The 22,950-nt window shown below is 35.5% G+C and overlaps 1 protein-coding gene across 1 annotated transcript; it reads right to left on the bottom strand.

The window, feature by feature from the left end:
- Positions 1–14,427: 14,427 nt before the first annotated feature.
- LOC149180974 (uncharacterized) lies at positions 14,428–17,688 on the bottom strand. The gene is made up of 2 exons (XM_089418244.1): positions 17,171–17,688; positions 14,428–15,604 (listed from the first exon to the last, which is right to left on the bottom strand). The coding sequence occupies exons 1-2, from the start codon at positions 17,358–17,360 to the stop codon at positions 14,808–14,810; spliced, it is 987 nt and encodes a 328-aa protein (XP_089274370.1). The 5' UTR covers positions 17,361–17,688; the 3' UTR covers positions 14,428–14,807.
- Positions 17,689–22,950: the final 5,262 nt, after the last annotated feature.

The following is a 22,950-nucleotide window of genomic DNA, read 5'->3' as shown; positions in this document are numbered from 1 at the left end:
AAATGCAAAAATGGTTGATGGTGATGGAGGCTGATTTCTTGGAAGCCATGCACCGGAATTGTCTGAAACTGCTCAAGCATGTTGCCATCACCCTTGTACAATTCCCCATAAAACGGTTTGTCAAATGGATGCATGGTTTTCAAGTTATGGCAAAAACAAATTTTGTTCTATGGATTTTTGCCTCAAGGCTTTTTGCAAGTGTTTGCATGGAAGGGAAAACTAAGCTTGGGCTGTGATGCAGGTATGGAGATGATGGAGGAGGAGTTGGAAGATTGCATGAGGGCTTCTGAACCCTTGAGGAAGCTACCATGTTCGCCAAACCACTTTTCGAAATCCATGTCTAGTTTCCCACAATTTCTACAGGAAGTTCCTGTAGAAGCACAATGAGAAGCACAATGAGGTGGAAAAAATGATGGAGAGAGGCAAGGGATGGACACACAAGTGCTTGTAGGCCTGATCAACAGATTCCCACCATCAGATTCCATTTTAGACTTGAATTTGGTTCGTCCAAAGGTTCTACAGGATGTTTCCTGTAGAAATACAGAGCTTCCTGTAGAAGGCACAAGAAAAATTCCTTTAACCTTGATTTGAGTGCTCCTCCTGTCATGAAACGTCCTTCTTGCAACCTGCAATTAGCCAATGGAGATTAGTTTTATTTTTCTTTTCTTTTTCTCTTTTTTTTTTTGAAAAACAACTAGGGCGCCTCATGGAGGTTTTCACCCTAATTGCCTGCCCTGGGCGCCTCCAAGGAAGGTTTTCACCCAGGGATCTTATTCCATTTTTATTTTTCTTTTTTCCAACCCATTGACCGCCTCATGGAGGTTTTCAATCAATGAGCCAATCTAAGGCGCCTCCAAGGAGTTTTTCACCTTAGATTTTTATTTTTCTCTTATTTTCATTTTTTTCTCTTTTTTCTTTTTTTTCTACCCTACCCTACTTGAAAAACAAAATCATTTTCAAGTATAAGAATACTTCCAATGGAGCCATGTGCACATCGAGATTAGAGAAAAATGATGTGAAGGCTCGAAATGCATGCTTGGACAAGTATCCATATCTCGGAGACCAAATGATCTGGCATTGAAGGGATCAAACAAAGCTGAGGAAGAAAGTACTGCTGCAACTTAGTGACCTTCTGAAACCATATCTCAATATAGCTTTGATATCCTTGGTTCTTTTGCTGATCTGGATCATTCTTCATGTCACCTTCTATCATGACCTTCTCATCTTCCTCTTTTTGATGATCTTTCTCTTGAGTACATGGAGGATTTGATGGTGACCATGAAGGAACTCTCTCGATCTCTGATTCTGATCTCTTCTCTTCATCAAGTGCAACCCATGGTTCTTTGATCTCCTCTTTGGAATCTTCTTTTTCCTTTGGCCCTTCAATGTTGTCAATATAATCTCTGTTTTGCAACACTCTTCCTGAGCTTTGGTGAACATCATTGAGCTCAAGAGGAGTCATTTGCACATGTTGTGCCTCAGCTTTGCAATTGGGTTGAGCTACTCCATTGTATGGCTTTGGAAATGGTACGGGTAGCTGAGTGGAGGTGTGAAATTGAGATGGAGATGGATGGCATTGTGGTTGGGTAGGAATTTGGGGTGGCCTTGGTGGAGGAGGAGGCGATGGTTGTCGATGAGCAGGTGGTGGAGGAAAAGAAGTGGGAGGAGTGTTGTACTGGGGCCTCCACCCCTGATGAGGTGCATTCCACTGAGGCTATGGTTGAGCATAAGAGTGAAACGAATGAGCAGCTGGTTGGACATAATATGGATCTGTGAAGGAACAAGGAGGAGGTGTGAACCAGAAAAGATGAGCAGGGGGACCCCAAGAAGGCATGAAAGTGGCTTGATAGGGGTCATAATAGGTCTCGGGTGTCCCTTGCAGTTCTTGTTGGTAAGATCTAGGTCCATGCGGCCTCCTTTGGTTCATATAATAGAGTGGTTCAGTGGCTCCTTTAGCCCTTTGATAGGCAGCTTTGATTCCGGGCAAGGAAGGGCACTGATCTGTAGGATGGTATTCTTCACATACAAAACACACTTCTATGGAGTACAATGGACATTCATTCCTAGGATGCTTTCTAGTGCACCTAGGACAAAAAATGGCCAAAGCCCTCTTGGCTTCGTCTTGCTTCTTTTGGATCCGCAAGGTATCCAGTTGCATGGCAAGAAACTGCCTCATATCACTCTTGAAATCTTCGATCTGATTTTCAAATTCGTCTTTGGACAAGGTGCTGCTCCCAACATATCTGCTTGTAGCCATTTGCTCCAGAGGAATGGTTTCTTCTTCTTCTTCCCTTGAGGTTCTTTAAATATGTCTTGTTGTCCACCTAAGGGATATTTAATCACAGCCATCGAAGAAGAGAGAATGTTGGCTGTGTGAAGCAGTGGGGGTGTTGTGTATCATTTTTCTAACTTATCTCTACTCCTACAAGGCATGAAATGAAATCTTTTCGGTTGATTTTTTCTTTTTTCTACTTCTACCTGCAAAACTGAAATAGATTGAACTGCAACTAACTATCTTGCTAAAATGAAAATGCGGAATTGAAATGAAAGCAGGAAAGGACTAATCTATTTTGCTCAAATGAAATTGCAGGAATGAAATGCTAGGCTACGCTTGCGGAATTGAAATGCTAATCTACGCTTGCAGAAATGAAATTGCGGAATTGAAATGCTAATCTATGAAAGCAAGAAATGCTAATCTATGAAAGCGGGAAATACTAATCTACTTTTGCATAAACGAAATTGCATAATGGAAATGAAATAAACTACTTAGAAGAAGATTGTAGTGGAAAATAGAAGAAAAGCGGCAATCACCAATACTCTGACGCTTCCCCGGCAACGGCGCCAAAAAGATGGTGGGCTCCAATGTTGTAGCAATAATTCTACAACTCCTGGGGCTTCCTTCTCTAATTTTATCAACCCGGTAGTTCGTAACAAACTTGGAAGCGACGGTGCTGTATGTACAAGTACTAGCTCTTGCCGCAGCTGTCACTTGGTCAACTGGCACAAGTCCGCTAGGGGCTCAAGCCAACTTCTATGAGCTCTTAGAAGAAGCTTTTTAACTGATGGACGAAAGCTAACTCAAAGGAAGCTAATCTACTTGCGGAAAGAAACTGAAAGCCAAAAAGAAATACAAACCCTGGCAAACCCTAATTCTACCAACTAGTCCTACTGATGCAAAAATGAGAATGCAAACTACGAGAAGAGATGCCATTGCTTCTAGGAAGGTAAAATGCATGTGTCTAAGTTATCACTATCTGAAGAAAACATCTTTTTGTATTTTTGCTTAAGTTGTTGAAATTATCATGCATGTGCTTCTAACTAGTTTTCCACTGTGCAGGGATGGATCAAGGGATGAAATGCTTTGGGAAAGGTTGGGATGGTACAGAGAGGGTCTAAGGGATCCCTAACATTCTTTCTGAGAGTTTCACAAAGTCTGTATGCCATGCAACCGTGTTTATGAACTTCTACAGGAAGTCTGCAGGGGTTTCTCAGGAAGTTCTGTAATTCTTCTACAGGATGTTTCGAAATGGGATTTTTGAGGATGGGTGATTGATGGAAGATGCATGGATGGTTATGGAGGTAGGATGGGGGTTTGAAGTGACCCAGGAACTGATGGATGGAGTGGTGAGATGATATGTGGAAGGCTGATTTGGCTTTAAGGTAGTTGAGACAACAATGGAGAAGAAGGTAGGGTTACATGGGCAAGAGGATGGGTGTGAAGCGAGAAGCCTGGATATGGGATGAATCGGATGGCTCTGATGAAGCTTGACCATGTGAGTGAGTGATAGAGATGCCCTGCACAATGCACATTCAACCGAATCAATGAATCCTTGCAAACAAACTAAGTCCTAGCTAACTTAATCTAACTATCAATGAAATGAATAAACAGCAGCCTCGTTTGGAAAGAGAACCATGTACATCACGTGAGCAAGAAAATTCCAAAAGATCTAAATGCATGACAAACTCCTACCAATCGATTCCCAAACATAAAAAGCTACTTTAACCAACAAAGACAACCAAAATAACAAAGCAAGATCTAAAGAGCAGATTTTATTTTAAGAACGCAACAAACACACATAAAGATAAACAGGGCAGGTACTGGGCGCTTGAGATGGGCCCAACCCCAAGAGCTACAGCCTCCTAAGAGAGATTTAGAGCTGGGGCAAAGCTGAATTCATCTTTATTAATCAAGAATGAAGAGTTACATCAAAACTGTCCACAAGGAGAGCTTGAGAATGAGCTGAAAGCAAAGCTAATCTCTTGTAGACAAATCGAATTACAAAATGACTACAACAAGGCTATGAAATGACTAACTACTAGCTACTATCTACTGGCTAACTAGCTAACATCCACTGGCTACACTGGCTAACTGGCTAACCAAAATGAGGCCCTAAGCCTTCTTATTTATACAAATTGAGGACCCAACAGTCCTCCTAAACTTTAGGGACTCGGCTGCCCAAAACTTGGAGTTAACAGCAGTCCTACTTGACTTGATTGGCTGCCCTTGTGCTGATTGATTTGGTGGCTCTTGAACTCCGAGCTGATGGTGGAGAATTCGAGGTAAGGGCCCATAAATGAAGGGGACACCTTCCTACAAATCCTCTAGCTTGTTCTCCCACGAATTTGGCTGCCAAGTGCTCATTAAGACCTTCAATTTTGTCTCCAAGTTGACCAAAAAGGCTACACAAAGCACCCATTAGACTTGTTGGCATAATGACTAACCAAATTCACTCTATTAGCATAAAAATAATCAAAAACATGCAATAAAACAATGAGAATGGTGGATTAAGTCAAATTAGGAGGTTGAATGAGCCCAAATAATTGTACATTTTTGGGGCTCATCACCATCCACCACGACAAAGTATTTATCACCACTAGTATCTTTACTACCATCATTGTTGAATACTATAATGGCCTGGTTGTCTTATCAAGTAACCTACTGTTTTTACCTTTGACTTAGCGACACTGTGCATGCCATGCATGATCATCATTACCAACCACTATCTCATCAACCATCAATCATTTGATTGTTGCCTTGCATGTGGTAAGATCAAATCAAATACAAATTATTTGACGTATATTTATTTCTTTGAATTATTGTGGTTAATAACGCACCACCACCTATCCTTCCCATGAACAAGTTCATTCAAACATTTAAGTTGTGGGGGTGTCACCACCCTCGATGACTGGAACTTCACACTCCCTGATATTATACACAATCACGTTGAACAATACTCACAAAATGTAATTAGAAACTTACAAAAGTAGGAAAATACATAACATTATTCCCCCATCCTTTGCATGCAAATCCAATAGTGGTTCAACTTTAGTCGTTGGGAATTAGTTGCAGAATGGGAGGCTCAACAGTCCACTCTGAACCTAAAGATGTGGGATAGTTGCATAAGAAACATTTCGTTTATCAAGTATTTAAGAATGCAATATGGATAATATATTTTGAAAAACTACATGGTTTTGATGAGGAGGTTACAATGGAGTTTTCTCAAAATATGGATAATGAAAATTATGTGGTTAAAGGAGTAGAAATTACGGTAATAGATGAAATGATAACAACAGTAACAAGGCTTTCTTAATAGGGGGAATGTTGGTTCACAAGGAGAACATCATTGGTCGAAGCAACAAAATAATTTGTTAATAGAAAGGAATGCCTCCAACCATGTTGAAAATGTTACACGCATGACTCCTTGTTGGGATTCTGGAAGGATGTAGCTTTCTTTGTACAAAAGTACTTGACTTGCGAAGGATGGTATAAGGTAATCTTCGCTCATTTGAAGTTTTTATCACATCTACACCATAATAAATTGGTAAACATTCCATATTTTCTATTGAAAACTTTACAACACATGGCTCAAGCTACGAAGGTGTGAAGCACCCCGCATCAATAGTAACAAATGATGGGCTAGTGAAACTCATGGTCTTTGTAGTTCTGAAGGATGCTCAAAAAACTTGGGAACAATTCTTGGACACGGTGAATGAATTGGTGACATGAGAATAGGGTAAAGAGGAAGCGAGGGAAGCCAATGAGTCTATGTAGAATGATGAAGGGTTTTGTGATTAGGATCATGACCTTGAAGAGGTTGAAGATGAAGAGAAGTATAACATGACTATTTTTCCACCCTTGGAGGAGATTGAGGAAAATAATCCAAGTAACCCCCTAGAGGACGAACGTTGATTGCCCACAATTGAAAACGCATTAGTAGAATTTCCAACCCCCTCTAGAAAAATAAAGAGGTTTATCAAAGATTTTGTAGCCTTTTTACTGGGGAGAAGAACAAGGTTGATGGGGTTGGGTAAAATGCCTTTGGTTACACCACTAATATTGAAGAGATATGGTGTTGAACCTTTTCTACAAGAACCAGGGGTTAGTGAAATTGGGGAAATCAATAGAGAAATTACTAAGATTGTCATTGAAATGAAGAATGGAATTGTGGTTGCTACATATGAACCAACCACAAAAAAATCAGTTGATATAGATGTATGTGGTGTGAAAGGAGAAAATGAAGCTAAGTTTGTAGTTGTTACACAAGAACCAGTTGCAAAGGAAGAAACAAAAGAAGTTTCAGCTACACAAGAATCTGACACAATTGAAGAAATTAAGCCTACAAATGTCACACAAGAACCAACTACAGAGGAAGGGACAAAGGGAATGTTAGTTACACAAGATTCTAACACAAATGAAGAAATGGACATCACAACTATCACACAAGTACCAACTGCAAATGAGGAAAATGGAGTGTCAACTACACAAGAACCTAACACAATGTAATAATTTGATACTGCAACTGATACATGAGAACAAACTATAGAGGTAGAAGTAAAAGAGGTGTCAACCACACAAGAACCTGACACAAATAAAGGTTTTTATATTGGAAAACTGGGTGATGAAGAAAATGATATTGAGGTTGTCCCACAATAACCAACCATGATTGAGGCATTTGAATTTGGCATAGTTAAGGGTATTGACACTGTGGTTAATACATAAGAGCCAGTAACATAGGAAGGTAATGAGGAAACAATCCAAAATTTTGATGAGGATGAGGAAACTAATACTATGGTTGTAGCATTAGGGTCAACCATACAAAAAAGAAATGGATGTTGAGGATGTTTTAAGCAATCAAGAGGAGAAGCCTAATATGAAGAATGTCATGAGAAGTGGAAATAAACCCTCTGCCTTAGTTAGACAAGTAGCAAGGTAGAATAAAGAGAATAAGAGGTTGAGACAATTAATTAGAGTATTAAGGAGTCAAGTAAGAATAGTGAAATTGAATACACTTTGTAAAAAACTGAAAATCAATAAGATATTCCATTTTGTGTGAAGAAAGTCATAGGCTATATTGTATAAATAAAACTCTACACAATTAGAAGGGGTGGAAATCTCTATCTTTGATTCTTCTTCCTTGATAATGTTACAAATAGAATGTGATAACTAGAGAACTCTTGCTATGTCTCATCAAGGAAACACCATTCTTTTGGAAACAAATCAGCAAATTACAGAGAATTTGAGGGAATAAAAAAATATGCTTTAACCTTTTATAGGATGAAGAAAAAATAGTTGGAAGAAGACAAGGAAAAACTACAGATTGCGCAAGAGAAAGCGGAAAAGTTGAAAGGAGAAAAGGAAAAGATAGGGGCACTCATTCAAGGATTGTTGGGTTTTCAACCACTGTCACCAGTGTTTCTTTATTCCTACAAGAGAAATTTATTTCCATTAAAATTACAACTACTATTTAAGAAAGACCTTATGAATTTCTGTATTCAAGGGCCTTTTGGAATTTTTTTTATGAAGTTGACACTACCACTCAACATTCCCTATGACAATTCTATCTACATAATTATATTATTCCTTATGAGGGGGAATTTAATCTTACAACTTACATAGGATACCTTCAACTACAAGCTTTTGTATCCCACCTTGTACATTAGGTTGAATGGAAGATATTTCAAGAAAATGTGGAACACACCGAGGTTACTTGTGAACTTAGAATCAAGGTAGAACCATCCACTACGGATGAATGTATTTGGACCCAAAATTCTATTTCTATGAAAATTGAGCTTGAAAACATAGTTGTGAGACTCCAAACATAGGGAATAGAACATTTTTCGAAGGTTATTGATGATCTAGCATCTGATTCTCCGCAAGGTTCCAACAAGAGATGAGGATTTTCCACATTTCCTATCAGGACTAGAGAACCTTTTGTGTATCTGAATCTTCTTAGAGCTATGGGACGCTTGAATAGGTATTTGCAATGTATGGGGAAGGGGAGAGCCCACTGGATAGGTTCAGATTTTTACTTCCCTTTGATTTGGATACCGATGGATAGATGTAATCCAATATATCAATTAACAGAAGCAGAGTAGTTTTGGGCAGTAGAAGTCAGAGTGGTAGCTGGTTTTAGGGCACCTAGAGAGGAGACAAAGGAAGGTTATCAACGTCGCATTCGACATGAAACATATTCATGGGAAAATAAGGACCTTATTGAAGTTGGTTACATCAAGACATGGAACAGAGTAAGCTGGGGGGTGATGTTGAGCCCTCAAATTGTTCCTTTTGTTATCCCCTTTTCCCAACTTGGGACTACCGTAACTAATATATGTTTCTCCTTTTTACAACAATACCCTATTCATTATCATGTTCTGATTAAGAAATGGTAGCACTTATAAACCATGTTATTCAAGTGATAATTTATATTTTTAAGTAGTCTCTACCTAGTTTTGGGTTGCTTATGTGTTGGTTTGAAGAAAATATGTTTGATTGTTTGTAGATACTTGAAGGATGCAAAGCATTACATGATTTTTTATATGTTGTTACTCATGATGCCATTACTTGCAAGATAACGAAATATCGCTCGATTGCGTCATTAGAGCTTGAGAATTTGGTCTTTGATTGAAGCCCAAGAAAAAAAGAGACAAAGGACTGGCCTAATAATAGATAGGATCTAAATTTGCCATGATAATTAGAAGAAAATTGTAATGAGCTACCTTCTTTTGAATTATAAATGTAACAACACATAATATATGTACAAATTGTTTCCTTAATATATACTAATTAGTTTTTGTATTCAATTAGGTTGTTACCCATCCAAATTGTATAAATTTAGGTTCCTTCAATGTTGTTGTTGCCGAATATTTTCCAAAGACATAGGATTGTATCAACATATTGTTGTACTAATTTTGATATAATATATTATGCAATCTCTTCCTTCATGAAGTTTACTCATGTGAATAATTTTTGCAACCCTGATTGGTGAAGGAAGGGCCACCTTCACTAATCAAGTGTTGCAACTTTGTTATTAGTTATATTAATTAAAGAATATTGGAGTTTTTTTATGTCTTGATTGTATGAACAATCCATTTACAACAGTTGGTATATGTGCCTGTTGCTAGGAGGAGACTATGGATTCTTGTGATAGTGTGATTCATTGTTGATACTTGTTGAGTGTTTAAAATACAACTTGGTTCATTTCTTGTTTATCATAAGGTTGTTTCTCATTGCTTGTAGCACTTTTTATCTCATGATTCATTGATGATTTCTTTTCAGTATTTCATGATTAAGTTAGCATTGATTACTCGCTCTTATTACTCTTAGAATGATTCGGTGATTGTTTACAGTTGAGTTGTTACTTGTAGATGATTAATTTAATAAAATAAGGCTTGGATTTTTGTGTGGTAATTTCACTATTATTCTTTCCAGTGTGAAAATTATGATTGATTTAGACTTGGATGTTTGTATTAAATAATTTCAAGTTCAAATCTTTGATTTTTCCAGTGTGATTGAATATGTATGTGTTAATTTTGTAACTACACGACCATTGTTCAACTAGTGTTAGAAAACGTCTCTCGCCTACATATATTTTTCACACAACCTTGAAATAGCTAGACGATCCGGGTTTGACAAAGCAAATGCAAGATGCTATAGTTTCCTCAAGAAGAAAATTGTAGTGGTCAACAACCATATGGTCTAGTAGGGGGATCTAGCAAGATATTACTCAAAAGGATTCAAGTTTGAAAGGATGGGAATTACAGTGTTAGGGTTTCTAGTGTCAGTAGTTGACAACATACCAAATGACAACCCTTGTTATTCCCCAATAATGACAAATCCCAATGTGTTTTTCAACTAACAAGATCAATTCCATTATTTGATTCCCATTATTGGATCAAGCTAAGCATTGTGACGAGGTCCTTATAGAGAAGTTGGTTAATGGAAAAGGGAGAGTTATTGTAGTTAATTCATGTCATGGGTATCAATTTATCAAGTGTAAGAGTATCGGGCATTGGGTGTTAGGTAATACAACAAATACCTATTATCATGAATTCCTCCATACTGATAGATCTCAAATTTTTATCTGCCAATGGAGATATGATTAATTGTCGATGTCTATCAATCACACTAGGTGGATGTTGGATAATAAAAGTAATAGAAATTTTGGGATATGAAGGCTTCGCCCTAGCCTTTGGTTATGTGGGCCAGTAAGGGGTTTATCACTAAGAGCTAGCTAGAAGGGGCTTAATTCTTGGGAGGATGGGAGATTTGGCTATTTGGTGCTGGGTGTTGGGAACAAATTAAATGACTTGCAAATGCAAACTCATGATATTGATAGATCCTAAATGTTTTATGAAATGAAATCACAAAAACAGAAGAAAATATAGATCAACAACATGAAAATAAGCCTCTTCAAGGGGGAAACCTCCTTTACATCACATAAATGAACAATTCAAGGATGTTTCAAATGACAAGATTTCCTTGATATATATATAGGAGTCTAAAAGGTCAAAATATAATTACAGCCTACATAACAATAGTAATTTAAGGGTTTTACAATAACAATAGTGGGTTTCTATGGGGCACAACAATAACAATATGGGGGGTCTATGGGGCACAACAACAACAATATGGGGGCTACACTAGTATTATTTGATGCACATTATTGTATCAAGCCAAGGGTTGTGATACGGTATTTATAGATAGGTTAGTTGATGGAAAAGGGAGAGTTATGGTAGTTGATGTTTCTTATTGGGTATTAGTTTATCAAGTGTAAAAGTATCACGGATTGGGTGTTGGGGAATACAACAAATGCCTATTATCATGTATTTCCCTATACTAATAGATCTCAAATTTATATCTGCCATTGGAGATATGCTTAATTTTTTATGTCCATTAATCAGACTAAGTGCATGTTGGATAATAAAAGTTATAGAAATTTTTGGATACAAAGGTTTCACCCTAGCCATTGGTTATGTGGGCTAGTAAGGGATTTATCCCTAAGAGCTAGCTAGAAGGGGCTTAACTCCTAGGAGGATGGGAGATTAGGCTATTGGGTATTGAGTGTCGACAACAAATTGAACTTGCAAATGCAAACTCAAGAAATTGATAGATATTGAATGATTATTAGTTAATAAGAAATAAAAATTAATGGCCCATTATCAGAGAAAATAGTGTCAATCTATCAAGTGATTGTTGTTGAGTGATACATCACATCACCTCCCATTGCAACCTCTAATTCTGATGGATCCTAAAATGTCAATAGAGAAAAAGACAAGTCCAATAGTTAACGATCCATTATCGGCTTATCAGGCCTTCGATTATTAGGTACTAGGAGGTTGGGATACTAGCTATCAAGGTTCCCTCGTGATATTGAAGAAACTTGATAAAGTGTAGATGTAGCACGTTGATGTAGCTAGATGATGTAGAACAAAGACAAGATTTTAATGGCAGAGCTTGCTGGCATGGTGTTGATGTGGCATGTCAATGTGGCAAGCTGACATGACTAAATTGTGGAACAAAACTAAGGTGATAGCTAGGTGGGAGTTGAGGTGGAGGTGATATGGAAATCATGATATTGAGCTATTGAATGTTTAGTGTTGGGAGACCAGTTATTAGGAGATCAACAAATGGATGTGTATGCTATTGATATTAATAGATCTCGACAAGTTTATTAGTTGTTAGAGAAATGTCCATTATTGGGTTGCACATTATCAAAGTTTGTGTGTCGAGCTTTTGGCTCATTAGGTATCGAGAGGTCACAATGCTATCTATCGGGGCTTCACCTTAATATTGATATAGCCTGACAAGGTTTTGACGTGGACAAGGTAAGCCAATGTGGTGGTTGACATGACCTTGAATGATGATCACACGTGAGAGAAATGACTACCATGTGTTTTCCGAATGGCATGGTACAAATATTGAAGTGGAATTTGGATGAAAAATCTTCCAATGGCCATAACTTTGTGTCGAAAACTTGAATTTGGATTAATTTTATGTTATTGGAAAGATCATAATGAGTAGAAGATGATGATGTTCTTAGAAATAAGTTTTGAGGTGGTTGAGGGAAGATGAATTTTGGTAACCCCACATCCTTAAGTTAACCTTGGAAGTTGAGTCTCGATACCTCATAGCCTTAATCAAAACTTAAAGGGCTAGATATATTATAATTGTTGTCATTTGTTTTCAGGATTTCATGGTGGACAAAGTGCATCAATGATTAACAATATATAACATATTGGTTTTTTATAATATCTAATATACATCGATGCATTTAAAATAATAATGTACCATTAAACTTTCATAAAAAAAACCCTGAAAATCTATGTTGCTCATTGTTAAGCTAATTTTTTAAATTTCCTTCTAATAAATTTACCCAAACAAACATAAAACACTAAAAAAACATCTATTAATTAGTACTTTCCTTAACATATAATACAATTCTCTTATTAAAAACATAATCCTAAACCATAATCATTATAACTTTTTCTTAAAACCTCCTCACCACCTTAAATTGCAAACATAATCCTAAACCATAATCATTATAATTTTTTCTTAAAACAGCTTATATCTCAACCCTTAAAAACCCAATAACCAAAATAACATATTTCATTCATCTTCCATTACATAAACTTTTTTAACCATAATCCTAAACCATAATCATTATAATTTTTTCTTAAAACAGCTTATATCTCAACCCTTAAAAACGCAATAACCAAAATAACATAATTTCATTCATCTTCCATTACATAAACTTTTTTTAACCTTAAAGCCCTCGGAAAGGTATATCAATCTATCGAAGCCATCTAAGCCATCTATATGAAATTAGTTGCAAACACGCATGGATTTTATGTTTCTGTCATACCAGACTTTTTAATGAAATTAGTTGCAAACACGCATGGATTTTATGTTTCTGTCATACCAGACTTTTTAAGAATATTTATTTATCGTAGGGAAGTCCCTAAAAATTTAATATTTATTTATCGTAGGGAAGTCCCTAAAAATTTAACCATGAAAGTTTTGTGGTTAGAACCCTTACCTTCATACAAAAAAATTATATATGTTTGTGTTGAATCTTAATCTTTTTGGGAGATCTCTTAAAACATATTATGCCATAAATTATGGCAAATCTAGATTTCTCTATGGGATATGTTAATGCTGATTATTGGAGTGCACTGCATAAAGGATGTAACTCTGCTTTGATAAATTAAACTTTCAGGAAATTAAGTAGGATACATTTTGAGTGTGGGATAATTTTATGATGTTGTTGGAAGCTCTTGGTAGATTTACAATGCATAAATCATCTAGAAATGAGTACGGAGTTGGAAGAGAATATGCATTATACCAGCAAAGGTGGGTGTATCTGTACCCAAGTCATGGTTGAAGGACCAAGAAGTAAAAGATTTATTTCCAAACAAATTATCTAAAATGTATAAATCATCTTGAAATGAGCACGGAGTTGGAAGAGAATATGCATTTTACCAGCATTATACCAGAAAAGGTGGGTGTATCTGTACCCAAGTCATGGTTGAATGACCAAGAGGTAAAAGATTTATTTCCAAACAAATTATCTCTGAGCTTATGAGCCATGCAAGGGCAAGGGCCTGGACGATTGCAGACCTTGTATAAAATGAATTATTGATGTTATAAGCCATGCAATAGCCTGGACGATGACAGAGATTATGCATAAAGGAATCATTGATGTACCAAACAGATAGGGGGTGTAATACACCAAGCCATTTTATAGCAGCAAAAAGCAAGGATTTGGCATTTGTATTTACAATGTTTTAATTTATGTTGATTGTAGATTTTAATATGTAATAGATCGGTAGCAAAGTAACATTTAAAAGATATGGATTTCATGTTTATTAAATCAGCAATATCCATGATATAAGAATGCCCTTGCATATATGAACCCAATTATTAAATCTGCAATATACATGATATAAGAATGCTTTCGTAGATATGAAAGCAATTATGGTCTAGTGTTTTTGGGACATAAGTTTTTTGGGGATATTTTGTTTGAGATTTGATAGAGATTTGATAGAATGATAGCTTATATAATCTTCACAATCCAAATGTCTAAAACCAGGGAAAAACAAAAACCAAAAAACTTAAAAGAAAAAAACAAACCTTAAAAAATAATTAGATAATGCTGAATTGAAATGATTTATATTTATACTCAATCTTGCCATATGAATTAAAATTCATAGTGTCTCTCCATTAAAATGCATTTGACTGTAGTGAAATATTCACACAGGGCAACATTTCAGGGGTCTTTGACTAATAGACAAACTAATAAAAAGTTATAGCATGTTGTTGTTCAGAACTTCTAAAATCCTGTGTACATTGTTTGAAAAACCCAACTTTTCAGGCCAACAGAAGCTCATGGCATTTGAAGATGCCCAAACTCCTCTTGTATTTACAAACAGTGTTGAAACAACCCGGGGTAACCATGGAATTCAAGTTTGAACTTTGAACTGAACACTACTCAACTTTGAACTTAATGGTCGAAATATAGAAGATACAATCATGTCCCGTTAGCATTCATGTGATCTGTCATGTACTTGAGAGGGCTGCCTGTTCGATTGGAAGCGTATGTAGATCTTTTAACCTTAGGAGCAGCATGAGTTGCAAGCTGCAGTGATCCTTCAGCTGTTATTGTGCATGACCCCCCTCCTCTGTTTATAATTGCAGGTCGGCCATTGCAATTATTACCCATGAGTACTTGCCTGTTTGGCACAATATTGTAAATTGAAACCGGAACGATGTTGGACTGATCAGGTCGAATCAGGTTGGGAGAGCTGTGGACTCTGTGCAGGTGAATTTCCATATTGGAATGAGAATTGATGCCGGTTCCCTCGGAGGGAATTTTCCTCACATTTTGCTCGTAAGGGGAAGAAGGGCAAGATGTTAATGGGGGATCGTCCATCCAGGGGGCCATTGGGGATTGACAATCGATCTCTGTTGGTCCGTTGGATTCCGGATCTGAAGAGTACTCTGGAACTTTCAACAATGGTGATGAGGGTTTTTTTTGTTTCACTAAAATTGGGGTTAGTCCATTTACTGCATCTATGTACCTTTGCTTTGGGCTCACCTGGTTTTCTACCGATGGCAGCGGTGTTGTTTGAGGAAACAGGAAAGCTTTGAGGCGAGAACGGGGACTATTTTCTCTGTGGCTGTCGTATCTGTCGTATTCATCTATCATGTTCTGTAAATCCTCATCGCACATTACAGATATCAAGACGTCCAGATCCAGCATTGGCAACTGGTATTTTATATTCACGCTCATGGTGTCAAATACATCCTCCAGCTTTTTCATAAAATCTGGAGAATAAAATTTGTAAATCAAAGATTTATAAGATTAAATTAAATTAGAGTGAATAAAATTTGTAAATCAAAGATTTATAAGATTAAATTAAATTAGAGTGAAATGTGCATAATGATAATAATAATTTAATTTTAAGTTTTCCAAGCCACAGATAAGTTTAAGGTTTAAGTTTATAGCCCAGCGAGAAATTAAATTGGCATATGACAACTTTGATTGTGGAATAAGAAATTTTCCTCACAGAGATTTGACGACTGTTCTATCTCTCTGGATTTTCCATAATAAAAAAGCAAATATGCTTGAAAATCATACAAATAGCTGGAATTCAGTCTAAGCAGTCAAATCAAACGGAACCACAAAACCCATAAAGCAATCCATCAAGGTGTTGAAATATTATATAACCTAAAATATATAGAAAACCGCAATCCATCAAGGTGTTGAAATATTATATAACCTAAAATATATAGAAAACCGCAATCCATCAAGGTGTGAAGATATTATATAACCTAAAATATATAGAAAAACCTGCATTATAGAGTAATAAAAAAAGTCCAATATACAACAACTCAATAGATACACATCTTTATATAAAATTATAATTCACTCCAAAGTAATTAGAAAATACCAACTCTAAGAATGAAACGATAAAATACGAATACAGGAAACACCAAACAAAATGGAAAATTTTGCAAAACGAACCCCACCACCGAAATAGCTGAGCAAAATCTATATGAATTTACAGCTTATTTGTGTAGACAATACACAAACATTAGTGGCATGAACAAAATAAAAGAATCTATAACAGCTTACCCATGCACAAAATTCTCAAATAGCTTAGCAAAATCTATATGAATTTACAGCTTATTTTTCAGAGAGAAAATCTATATGAATTTACAGCTTATTTTTCAGAGAGAAAATCATCATGTAAATTATATTAAGAGAATATAATGAGCTGTTACATAAAAGTCCACGTCATTCCAGCCGGCTGTTCCTGTAGATAATGGCAGATGGAGACTAGCAGATGGATAATGCTAGAAGATCTGAACAGATAACAAGATTTGGAGAATTTACAGCTTATTTGTGTAGACAATACACAAACATTAGTGGCATGAACAAAATAAAAGAATCTATAACAGCTTACCCATGCAGAAAATTCTCAAACATTACTGCCATGAACAAAATAAAAGAAGGAAATCTGTCTTTAACTTATAATCATGGTATATGGTTATAGATCTGTCTAAATTCTGGTGTGGTGTGTTTTAGAACAGGTTTTCATAATTTTTATTTTTTTAAATATTGAAAAATTACAGATGTTTGATCGAATATTTCAGTTGTATAGATAAAATTTAAAAAAAAAAAATTCAATTTTTTATTTTTATTTTTCTATCTTATTTTACAAATTTTCAACCTTACAAATAACACAAAGATTTTTCCATCTTACTTTACAAATTCTCAACCTTACAAATAGCACAAGCATTGTAATTACTTACTGTGGAAAATTTATCAATCATGTAATTTATATGATAATACATCTATCTAAATCTATAAAAACATGAAAAGCAAACCTTGGAAAGTGATGCTTCTGTCCACTGTTACAAGTCTGGTCTCTCCTCCAACATAGCGAAGCTGACCATCGGATGGCCTTGGCAGAAACTGACCTCCATAACTGCACAGGAACTTTATCCTGTTGCCTGACAAATCCTCCCATTTTGACGAGGCTGTTGCTATATCAAAGCTCGTATATTGAGAACCCATTTGCTAAAACTTGCCTCCAGAAATCTTCCAGCTGCACCTCTACTACCTTTCCCACCTCTGTTGCCACTACCAGTTCTTCAAACTCTCTAAAGCAAATGGTATTTAAATCCTTTCCAACATTTATAAAACAACATAACCACACAACAGTTAAGTGTTTTCCCTGTCTTCACACAGCTGGATGAAAATCCATCCCCTAAACATTTGGCTGTTGGAGATTTTCCATTGATGACAGCCATGGATTCTGCATTTAACAATTTTTTCCTGGGACAAACGCACCGGCCAAATTGCTGGGTACTTGCGCAGCATGTAGGTATTTTTGGTTGTCCAACTTTCATTTGAGAGAAAAAAAAATGGATAACACGGCTTTTCCACTGCTTACTTTACACGTGGTGTTTGTAATCCACCGAATACTTATTTGCGTATCTCCACTGAAGTCTGTAAAGGGACGCGTGTAATTCATAGACTTTAACGAGCTTTTTGTTGTCCACCACCAAAAATTCCTGACAGAACCCCTGTTCTGCACCACACAATTCCAAACAAAATCTAGAAGTGACACGTAAAGACCATAATCTTAAGCAATGTTTATACTCTGTCAAATAACGTGTCTAAGTAAAGCTCAGTTATAAAATTGAGGCAAGAAATCTGGGAAAACGTGGGCTAAGCATTATGTATGAGAAAGGAAATTAAGCATCTGCCATATAACTTTCGGTGGTCGATCAGAATTATAAGAAAGTAAGTTGGAATATTTGATTTTGAATAAGATTTGGGGAATAATTATTGAATTTTGGTTTTTGTGACTTATATTAATTTTATTGAAAAAGTTTTCTTCATAATCACATCAAAATTTATTAATCGATTTTTTTCGAAACAATAATTACATCAAAATTTATTGATGTACATATTTCAAATTAATAAATTTTAATGTGAATAAAGCTGAAAACCTTCTCAATAAAATTTGAAGAATATTTTAAAATAAAAGTAAAACAATTAACCTCCTCTGGATTCCAAAATATTCTCTGTGACTGAGTTAAAAATGCCTAGTTAAAATCGAAGTGATAGTTAAGATTTGATTGTCTCTAACCTATGTGCTGACCATCCCTCAACTTTTCTCGGTGGTCTATTCGCATGGCCGACCTCCTCCCTCTTGATTCAGAGTTCAGAAACTCGCTCTCGGAGGCAACGGTTTCTTCCCCTATTGTCGCCGATACTCCCTTCTTCAGCGTACCAGAGACCTACGTGAGGACGACTTGCTGAACTTCGATTTAGTCTTTGTGTGATGGTGATTCTTGCATGGACGTTAAGATGGGTCAGTTTGTAGCAGTTAGTTATATAGTTAGGTCATGTTTACTGTAATCATAGTATAGAATACCTGAGGTTATTATCGATATGTCATCATATCTGCAAATTATGGTATAGAGTATGTGAGGTCATGATGTGTAAAAGTTGTAATAAAATTTTTAAATTATGGTATCCTATGGTCTTGTAGGGTCAAAATGAAAAAGTAGTTCTTTTAATAATATTCAAAAATAAATATTTATTTTACAAAGTTATATATTATGAATTATAGTGAGCAATGTTAAATTAATAGTCGTCAATTAACAAATTTTTGGCTAAAATAATAAGACAATAAAAAAAGTTTTTATTTGTTTTTTATAAAAGAATAGTTTCAATTATATATGAAATTCTAAACACCAGTCTATATTTTGATTTAGAGATGAATATTTTATCCTCAATATATATGTGGGTTAAACTTCCAAATCTACCCTTTTCATTTTTAAGGTTTACTCTCTCTCTAAACAGCTTTGCATATTTGATTTAAAGACGAAACTTTATCCTCCATACATATGTGGGTTAAACTTCCAAATCAACCTTTTCATTTTTAAGTTTTACCCTCTCTTTCATTTTTAAGGTTTACCCTCTCTACCAACTATTGGAAATGTGCTTAAAGAATTCCAATATATGAGTGATGAAACAAACAACCATAGTATCACAATATATGCTTGAATATGTGTAGAAATGGACTTTAACCAAGATTTTATAATAAAAATAAATTTTAGTAGTGAAAACTTTTATTGGATACAACATTGGGTTATGAAATGTGTGTTTCACTACAAAGTTTGTTTTGAAATGGGACATTTGATTGCACATTGTGCAAAAGGTTCAAGGCATGCTAGGGAGCATCATTGAACATCAACTTGTTGGGTAGGCACAAATTTATAACATTAAGTGATTAATAAGGATGGGCTAGCTCACTTGGACATACCCACTGATGAGCCAAAAGTGAAACCAAAATAAATAAGGACACACTGCGAAAAGAGCATGATGTTGTACCATAGTATACAATGGAAAAGGAATATGATGTTCCCTTGGATTTAAATTAAGAAGTAGGAACCTCACTTGGCCCTTAGAGTAAGGTGGGTTATGCGAATTAGGTAGAAGAAAATGTGATTCTAGAACAACCAAAATCTCCAAACCAAGACAAATTTAGATGAGAGGAAGCAACATAGAATTCATAAAAAAATAAAAATAAAAAAAAATCCAAAGCTTAAATAATAATAGTACCTTCAATAACATCATCAATGGTGACAAGAAATTGTACATGTAAGTTTCAATTGTATTGTTTCTATATTTTATTATGTAAACAATTTGTTAAAATTTTCTAGTATAACAAGGGTGCGAGGAGGGGGAGAAATTATCACTAATACCGAAGGAAAAATTGTCACCAATTATTTGTGGGGTTTGTCCAAAAAAATCAATAACCAAGCGGAAATGTATGGTCTAATATTAGGCTTAACTTTGGCTCAAGGATTGGGAATTATCAAGCTAATAATCTTAGGAGATTCTATGATTGCAATACAACATCTAAATATTCACTCTTCTCCAAAAGAGAACCACCTCAAGCTCCTCTTCAAAAGAATAAATCGTGTTTTGGAATGCCTTCTCTCAAAGTATCTCTTTCATATTCTCAGAGGCTAAAATTCAAAAAAAAATTGTCAAGCTAATCTAGCCTACTTCCTCGACACGGGTCGAACAGAAACCAATGGAATTAAAGATTTCAAAACTATACCATAAGTCTTATATAATTACTCTAATAAATTATATGCAAAACTCATCGCACCGCTCCCTTGGTGACATTTTAAAGGGACATTTAAGTTTTGGAGTTAATATGCAATGGGCTAGGATGGTTGATGTCATGAATCTAGCGAAGTACTTGATCCATGCATGTGATGCCTTCATAAATTCACGCGCTCCATATAACCTCATACAGATATCCCTGCCTCATACAGTTCCACCACCTTGTTGTGTGATGAATCTAGAGAACCTGGGCATTATGAGTTTTAATGGTCATCCAATGGTATCTTCATGTGAGGGTTGACTCTCCCATGTTAGCTTCCAGGTTTGTCTCATGTTCCTTCAAAAATTCGTCCAGGCACAATATTTGCAAGGGATCCCTTCCAATCGCTCCCATATAATCTTTGTACCCTTTCATTTTGAATTTGTCATGGTATCGGCTATATCAGGTGATGAAAGGATCTGTAATGAGCTCCTTATTCATGCTAATTTCTTCAGTGTCAGTGGGTCGAGGAATTGGATTCTCCTTCCCTACATCTTGGTTATTGGAGCAATAATCTTACAAGAGCTCAATTTGTGCAGTGAGTTGGTAGTGGTAGGGCTCGGGGCTACCTTAACAATCACGACCTCGACAATAAAGGGAGAATCTCATAGCCCAGTTTCATTTTCCTAAGTTTTGTCTAGTTCTAGTCTTTTCTACTCATTAGGGTAAATTCATATGCTCTCCTTGCCTTTAATCAGCTCTGGTTATTTAGAACCTTTCCCTGGTTTCTTTCTTTGCATTGGGTTTGTTTAAATAGATCAATTACCCCCCTTGTTGGTGACTATTACACTAGTTATGCACTCATTGTAATCCCCTGCACCTTTTTCATTAATCTCACCACCCCGTGTTTGCCTTCTCTCAACAAAATTGAACCATTTATCTTGAAGACTCCTCCTCCTCCTGATGACATCCTTCTTGTCACTAATATCTCTGACACCTTTGAGCCTGTTTGTGACACCCCTATGTTTGTCTTTTGAAGATGTGGTTAGTTTTAGCATTTTCAATTATTATTGAACTTAATGGCTATAGAAGCTAGGATTGAAACTATTTGATTATGTAACTATGTTTTATTTTATTAAATTAATAAATGAGTTGTTTGGAAATATTTGGGAAAGAGCACTTGAGTATTAGAGACTTCTTTCCATAAAGATGCTAGTGGTTAAGTCCACATGGTGGACCATCCCAAAATGTCTCCTAAAAGTCCCAAGGAGAAAGCTAATAAATAAATTAGCATAATGGGAGAGAGATCATGCTAAACACTTAGCTGGAGAGAAATGCTAAGTAGGGTGAAAAGTAGAATAAAGTACAGTGGGAGAGAAATGCACATTTTAAAGAAAAAGGAAGACCTTTCTCTTAGACTAAAACAAAAAGCCTAGGTAACTAAGGGATGCATACCCTTAGAGTAGGACATTGCTAATGAAATAATTTGTTGGGAAAATCTATAATAAAACCACACAGGAACACAACATGGTTGTTGATTCTTGAAGGAAAGAATGTCTGATCTCGAGGGGAATTCTTGGAAACAAACCATGGTTGGGTGGAATGTGTTATGTTCCTAAGCATTCCCCAAGCAACTAATTTATGGTTAGATGCATGTTAATTGTTGTTTATATGTTGTATTTTATGTTAGTCCAATATCGTAGATTGAAAGAAGAATTAAAGAATAAACTAAATATGAAATAAGTTATGCATATGTAAGTAATGTGTTGTTTGAAATCAACTGAACATATTATGTAGAATGTTAATTTAATTAAATTGTATATATTCTACATGTACTTTTGATTATGTTGGGACTGACAAGTAAAATAAACCCATTTGGTAAGGAAAGAAAATATTATCTTAAAGTGTGGGCAGGGAATAAACTACTCTTAACTAGTAGTTGATAGAGTTTCAATTGTACATCATAAAGAAATGTTATCATTATTCATCCAAAAATTTGTATAAGTATATGCATGTGTATATATTATTTATCAGAGTGACTATTAAACTAGATCTTTATAAACCAAATAAAATGTCTATATGGTAAAACCCTCAGAGGGAACTAGTGAGTAATTTACTATACTTTTTGGGTGAGGAAAGATGGAATACTTGAATTATTCCAATAGATTGAATAAATTATCCAATTTGTTTGTGATTTTAGTAGAAATTGATTATTAGTTAATATGACTTATAGATTAATGTATCTACACTAAGATGGGTATGTATAATCGAATCAGAAATACACTTCTATCCTTTGTATACAAAGATAAATTCTAGAGAAATAAGTTAGTAAAGTGACAATTGGATTATTCAGTTAACCATGATTTTTATTATCTCTTCAAAGAATACCAGACATAGATTTTAATCAAGAATAATAAAGGAACTAGTGAGAAGCTCAAGGTTGAAACTCCAGAGAATATTTCTATTACTTACAGTAGAAACGTATATATGTTTCTCATAAGAAGAAGGTTGTAAAATGGTTTAGAACCATGAATA

This window comes from Pinus tabuliformis, chromosome 3_2 (genome assembly GCF_031772625.1).
Source record: "Pinus tabuliformis cultivar Carrire ecotype Pingquan chromosome 3_2, CPIR1, whole genome shotgun sequence".
Lineage (NCBI taxonomy): Eukaryota > Viridiplantae > Streptophyta > Pinopsida > Pinales > Pinaceae > Pinus > Pinus tabuliformis.
This window is presented reverse-complemented; position numbering and strand designations above follow the sequence as displayed.

Bases quoted from the DNA above. Each gene is read 5' to 3' on its own strand.
- LOC149180974 (XM_089418244.1), bottom strand. From the start codon at position 17,360: ATGGGTTCTCAATATACGAGCTTTGATATAGCAACAGCCTCGTCAAAA. The intron at 15,605-17,170 runs GTTTGCTTTTCA...TTTATTCTCCAG, and splicing joins CAGAAGCATCACTTTCCAAG to ATTTTATGAAAAAGCTGGAG.